This window comes from Amphibalanus amphitrite, unplaced genomic scaffold (assembly GCF_019059575.1).
Source record: "Amphibalanus amphitrite isolate SeventyFive unplaced genomic scaffold, NRLGWU_Aamphi_draft 001801F_arrow, whole genome shotgun sequence".
In the NCBI taxonomy this organism is placed as follows: Eukaryota; Metazoa; Arthropoda; class Thecostraca; order Balanomorpha; family Balanidae; genus Amphibalanus; species Amphibalanus amphitrite.
In genome coordinates, this window is record NW_024883294.1 from 77,669 (window position 1) to 84,602 (window position 6,934).

Below are 6,934 nucleotides of genomic sequence, written 5' to 3' on the forward strand. Positions count from 1 at the left end.
AGAATATATGTGATAGTCCTTACCGCCTTCTATCTACATACCAAATTTGAGATCGATACCTCTTTTTTTGGCCAAGTTATAGTGAAAAAACTGTTCAAAATTGATGACGTCAAATTTTCAAACTCGATTTTCAGCAATTCTAGACCTCGTAGCGCAAAACAAAGACCACCATTAGACTCCCCGTGACGAGCTGCATCGAATCAATACCCATTTTATGCAAAAATATCAACTTTGAAATTTGACCTTTTTTGACCTGACCTTGACCTGACCTCCACCAGAAAGTGACCTAAACCGTACCTGATGGTCTTATAACCAACACCATTGAGTTGGAAATGAAAAACTGGCCATAAAACATGCATCGCATAACCTTAGTAAAGTTGGGTTCATGTGGTGACCCTTGGTGACCTTTGGTGACCTGACCTGTGACCTGACCTGGTATGACCAGTGACCTCTAACAGCAACATATCTACTAGGCAACTGACGCCCTATCGCTGATTCCCGACAAAATGCGTTTTCCTCGGTGTTATAGCGCATTCCCTAGAAGACCCGTGAACGGTGAAACATTTCATCTTTGACCTGACCTGTGACGTCATCGGTGACCCCGAGGTCAATAAAATTTGGTTTCCTTCGACAAATTTGACAGGCCTTTCGAACGCCGTTTGAATTTTTCGGATCCGTCCAGTAGTTTCGGAGATACGAGGGGGGGGGGCAAAAAATAGCCCCCCCCCCCCCCCACCAGGTCGCGTTATAAACAGACCCCACCAGGGCGCGGGATAACAAACGATACTGGCACTGCTGTTCAAATTATATCTACATTGTTTAAAGAATCATCCGTCATGTAAAAGCTGAGTTACCAATACTGGTTAACATAACTCATCACTTTAAACATTTTCATTGGGACGCCATAAAAATGACTTGATAAGGTCATTTTGGTCAAAGGACGCAAGGACGGAAGGTCAAAGGACGGAGGGTGACTGACCGACAGTTACACTTATGAAGCTCTAAACGTGTGCGCATTAATTGATGTATAGATGAGAAGAGAGGTCGAGCGATGAAATAGCGGCTGTGTGGTTGAGGGCCTGACCGATATGATCACAAATGGGATGGGGACTGGGTGACGCTGTTGCTATCATGACCAAAGAATCTTGATCGTGACTGCCACGACCGCAGCGCACCACTGGACGGCTCCTAGCGCCTCTAGTGGATGGAGTGCGGGCGCCCAGCGCCTCTAGTAGGCGGAATACAACTCCCAGCGCCTCTAGTGGGCGGAATACGGCTCCCAGCGCCTCTTGTGGATGGAGTGCGGGCGCCCAGCGCCTCTAGTGGACGGAGCATGGGGACTGCAGACTAAAGTTGGCATCGAAAATGTTTGCATGATAAATGTACGATATGGTCATTGCATTTGGTGGTGCAAATGCAAATTTGTAGGTACTTGTGGTGTTCTATGCGCAGGACTATTCGTAAGGCATAAATTTCAATAGTCTCGCAAAACATTTGGGCCATTACATTGTGATGAATGTGGTGTCAAAACAACGTTTATACATTATACATTGTGATGAATGACTTTAAAATCGTTATGCTTGTGACAGTAAAGGACATGTTTCTCACAAAAGTATCTACAGTCTACACGCCAACGAATATAGGTAGGTAGTGACAGGTACCTACGTAGGACAAAAGTATCTACTTTGTTTTGACCTACCTAAACTCTAAAGTACCTACCTGTTTGTTGCAAATGTTCGCAAGGAGCCCACGCATTGACAAAAATATAAGTTATGCTAGGCTATCCCGCGCCCCGTAGGGCTACCGGCGGACCCTACCACCCGTGGGGGGGGGGGGGGGCGTTTCGGCCCCCCCTAAGATCTCGGAAATTTACCGGCCGATTTTCAAAATTCAAACGGCGTTCGATAGCACCACACGGGAACTACCTTGTGACCAAATTTCATTGACCTAGGTCAAACCGATGACGTCACAGGTCAGGTCAAAGGTCGGATTTTCACCGTTCACAGGCATTTCAAGAGATGTGTTGTGAAATCGAGTAAATTGGTAAGTTATTGAAAACCATCGATGGTACATTGTTCGTCAAACACATACTTCACTAGCTGAGGTCACTGATACCAGGTCAGGTCACAGAGGTCAGGTCATTGGGGGTCACCTGAGGGTCACAACATGAATGTGTCGTGTGATACATGTTTTATGGTCCATTTTACATGACAAATGCGATTATGTGGGTCAGGCAGCCTTTGGGGTCAGCTTAGGTTACGTTTTGGTGAGGGTCAGGTCAAGGTCAGGTCATATTAGGTCAAATTTCAAAGTTGATATTTTGCATAAATTGGGTATTGATTCGATGCGGCTTGTCACGGGGAGTCCAATGGTGGTCTTTGTTTTGCCCTACGTGGTCTAGAATTGCCAAACATTGAGTTTGAAAATTTGACGTCATCATTTTTGAATAGTTTTTTCGCTATAACTTGGCCAAAAAACGAGATATCGATCTGAAATTTGGTATGTAGATGGAAGAAGTTAGGTACTATCACATTTATTCCGTTTTTTTTTCGAAAGGAAAAAAATGGATTTTTGGCTAATATATCCAAAAAATCGCATTTTTGATTCTTGGGGGTCAAAACTCAAAAATGTTAAAAATCCGAGATAGCAATTTTGTAGCCCTGTCAATTCTACACCTTTTATGTCTTGAAAATTTTTCTGTATCTTCAAAGCTGTAGGCATGACAACTCTTCTCGCGAAGGTCTTTTTTCGGTCGAAAATGGCAGAACATGACGTCATTCTGACGTCATTTGTGGCCAACCTATCATAGCCTCTGGAATTTTTTTTGTCCTAATGTGTAAAATTGATGCCCGGAGAGGTACTGAAAGTTTTATGGCAATATCTCCAGCCGTTTAGGAGATATAGACGGAAAAGGACAGGGGGGCCGTTTCGCCCCCCCCCCCCCCTACGGGGCGTGGGGAGTTATGCGAGAAAAATGATTTTTAAATGACCTCCTTGTTATAAAATACCAAATGATGAGAGAACGAAATGTTTATTAATGATTATGACCACAGGTCATTAATATTATCAAAATAAGCCAGATAGAACTTTTGTAAGACACGATTTTGTCTTTATTTCATTCTCTCATCATTTGGTGTTTCATTGAAAGAAGGTCTTTAAAAAAATCATTTTTATTTTTTTCTCATGCAACTTATGCCTTCGCCCTACATACAACAAGTGCTACAAGTGTGCTTAGGCTATATTTAGTTATGAATTGTGGCTATCGCTGTTTTGAGATACATGCTTAAACATATAGATTGTCAAGTAAAGTAACGTTACACTCAAAATTAGTATCAATAACCGTAAGAAAAAGGCACTTTTCGATGAGCTTTCGGCTTACGCCTTCTTCAACTCGCTCTATTTTATTTTACTTTTTAATGCAAACACATTGAACTTCATATCAATTGAGCTCGCCAAAACTATGCGGCCTTTATACAATGTTTTGAAATATCAATAATGAGAGTAAGGTTACATTACTTGATAAGGTATTTGTTTGGTTATGTTAGCTGGAGTTCGGTGGCCTAGGTTAACCCTCGCCGGCCGAGGGGGGGGGCGGGTGCCGCCCCCATAGGTTTTTTTTCTCGTGATATCTCCGAAGAAGCTGGCGATAGAGAGCTGAAACTTGGCATACCTGACCTTTGATTCAAGCCGGATCTTTTGACACCAACTGCATTTTCGGGTCAGGTCAGGTCACTGACCTATGACGTCATAAGTGAACCTCTGCACGGTCTTCAGATGTCGCAACTTCGCAACTCCCTCACTGCCAGAGGAGCTTTCACAGGGAAATGAAACTTGCAGGATCTAGTATCCATTACGAGTCTCACAACTTGTATATCTCGGATTTTTCCTAAATGTCATATGAGGTCAGGTCATTTTCGTGACCTCACCATTATACCTAAGTCAATGGGGAAAAATAAAAACTGCTATTCGGGCGCCGGGAACGATCTCCAACTATCTCAAGCACACAGATTTGATGCACTCCTTGCAAGGTTAGATGCGTCACTTTTGCAATGTTGACCTAGCGTGACGTCATTTATGACGTCATCAAGGTCATATTAGTTTTTCGTCAATAACTCCCGAGCAAATTGAGCTAGCGAGTCGGGAAAGCCACCCCAATGGACTCAGGAAGACCTGCCGAATCGAATGATATGCAACATGACCTCTTTCGACCAACTTCGTGACCTGGGGGCGCTGACCTGACCGTGACCTGAGGTCAACACCCTTAGTTGACCTAACCCAAACAAAAAGTATATCATTCGACGCGCCTGAGCGAGGCGAACACGATACTGACAAAATCAGCGCTCTACGGCCGTTTTTTGAGAAGTTATTCACCAAAAACTAAACCGTACCTTGGGGCACTTGACCTGACCTCAGAGGTCACCGGTTGACGTAGGACCTTTAAAATCGGGTACCAATCTCTGTGTCTCTTAACAGCGCACATGCTTGTTTTTTTCCGCGACGCGCTAGCTCCACCAGGGGCGAAACAGCGAGAGGGGGTCGTACCCCCCCCCCCCCCCTCGGCCGGCGCTTATGTAGAAAACCAATAGGTCCGGCGAGGGTTAATTCTCAGCGCCCCTCCTAGTCCTTGATTCCGAAACAGCGGTTCAGAGAGTCAGTCGGCAGTTCAAACAGTCAGTTACAAGTCACGTTTTCGTCGCCCCACTCCTTCTGCGCTCGGTGCTCCCGCCTGACACGCTCCCCGATCCTCACAGCCTCTGAACCGGGCGTCCACAACAGCTGTGTCCTGCCACAGCCCGCTATATAAGACGACTGTAATCGTCTCAGACACACCATCTTACAATGGCGCTACTGGTGTTCATCTGTCTGACCGTCGGCATCGCCTCCGACTTGCCGTCCTCTGCTGCCAGCGTACTGCTACCTCTCCAGCAAGAACAACCGGCTGAGAAACATGTCTGCCCTGAACTGGCTGGCACGTCTGGTGCGCAAGAGCTGAGCGACGACGCGAAACATACCTGCCCATCGCAAGAAAACATCATTGTTCCGAAGCCAAAAGCTCGCACTACGTTCACTTCGTTCAGGCGTTGTGAAAATCTGGTGGGTGAGTCGAAAACCTCCAAACTCGTTCCTGGAAACTATGTCCTCCAGTCACCCAACTACCCCGCCAACTACTCGGACAACACCAACATTTCCTGGAGCTTCACAGTTGACGAGGACAACATCATCGGCATCGATTGTGCCGACTTCGATGTTGAGGGATACAACGGCCCCTTTTGCTTATACGATTGGCTTGATATAAATGGCAAACGTTTTTGCGGAAATAACAGCACTGTTAGGATAGCATCAGCTGATTCGCTCCATCTTCAGTTTATATCTGACAGCATCTTTAACAGGAAAGGATTCAGCTGCGACGTCGTCGTTAAGGACAATCCCTCGCCGGATGGTGGCTCGGGGAGCAACTGCACCTGCGGACAGGTCAACCGCACCACGCGCATCGTCGGCGGTACGGAGACGGAGGAGAGCGAGTACCCCTGGCAGGCGGGCGTGTGGCCCGTCTACGGGGAGCGGGTCCTCCTCTGCGGCGGTTCCGTCCTCAGCAGCCGGTACGTCCTGACGGCGGCCCACTGCGTCCAGGGAACCCCCAGCGTCGTGATGGTGATGCTTGGCAACGTTCGCGGGAATCCGCCTTCCGGTGAGGAGAGCTTTCAGGCCTCTCGCATTCTCGTCCACCCATTGTGGGAGCAGAGCAGGATCTTCCACGACTTTGCACTGCTGCAGCTGAATCGTCAGATTCCGTTCAGCAGCTACGTCAGCCCCGTGTGTCTGCCGACACCCGGGGAGACATACGAAGACCTCGTGGCCACTGCGTCGGGACTCGGTAAACTGTCCACTGAAGGACCCGTGTCCGATGCTCTCATGGAAGTCGATCTATACATCCTGGACCCCATAAATTGCGGGGCGATGATGCACCTGCTGGAGCTCCCCTATAACAGCTCGGTGGTGCTGTGCGCCGGCGGGACGGGGGGTAAGGGCACGTGCTTTGGAGACAGCGGTGGCCCGCTGGTGACCGAGGTCGACGGCCGGTTCGTCCTCGTCGGGATCACCTCGTTCGGCAAGGGCGGCTGCGCCATAGCTGACCAGCCAGCGTTCTTCGCGCGCGTCACTGGGGTGCTGGACTGGATCGTCGAAAACACGGCCGACAGCACCTACTGCTCCTAGACGCTGTGGCGGGCGCCATACGAGCAAGACAACGGAGGTGTACCTAACCCATCGGAATTCGAATGTTTTAGTGTAAGGACTGAACATCTGCAAATTTACAAGGTAATGGTGCTTCAAATACAATTTAATCCATCCCAAGAGTCTGCAATTTAATCATGGTCTGCTCGTTAGAATACACTTGCTACGCCAGGCTCATAATGGCAGGCAGTTCAGGCATTAATCTATCCTGTGACTGTCTTCCAAGAAGCACCGAAGAGAGGAGGCAGCATGCGCCTGTGTCTACGTTCGTCGGCTCGGCCGCCGTGTGTGTGCGGATGTCCGACGCAGCCTGCCGCCTTGTTGACACACCGAGTGCGACGTACGGACAAAAGCTGACTCTGGTATGGGCGTAGTCACGGCGTGCGGCTGGCCTCCCTGTCCCTCCCGCGGTGACTGAGAGGGACGCACCGCTCCCGACACAGCCGCTGTGCGTGCGGCGAGGGACAGGCCCGGCCTCGGGACAGCTACTGGGAGGAATGTGTATTATTTGGGACGAGGGGTGAACGTGTGGGGTCACAGCCGAGCGGGGGACGTGTGCAGTGTGTAATGTGCATGGGTGCACGATCCGGTGGATGCTTGAGCTCCCTGGCTAACATACACTTGTATAGTAACAACTCTGTCGCTGCATGATATCTGTCATCTGGTTTTGTGTGAAGTTAAGAACAAGCATCAGTAATCG

At 48.6% G+C, this 6,934-nt stretch overlaps 1 protein-coding gene across 1 annotated transcript; it reads left to right on the forward strand.

The window, feature by feature from the left end:
• The first annotated feature begins 4,832 nt into the window (after positions 1-4,832).
• Positions 4,833-6,356, forward strand: LOC122375238 (serine protease 33-like). Its single transcript, XM_043354508.1, has one exon. It carries the CDS (start codon positions 4,840-4,842, stop codon positions 6,214-6,216), a length of 1,377 nt encoding a protein of 458 aa, XP_043210443.1. The 5' UTR covers positions 4,833-4,839; the 3' UTR covers positions 6,217-6,356.
• Positions 6,357-6,934: the final 578 nt, after the last annotated feature.

Coding starts and splice junctions, on each gene's coding strand:
- LOC122375238 (XM_043354508.1), top strand. CDS start 4,840: ATGGCGCTACTGGTGTTCATCTGTCTGACCGTCGGCATCGCCTCCGAC.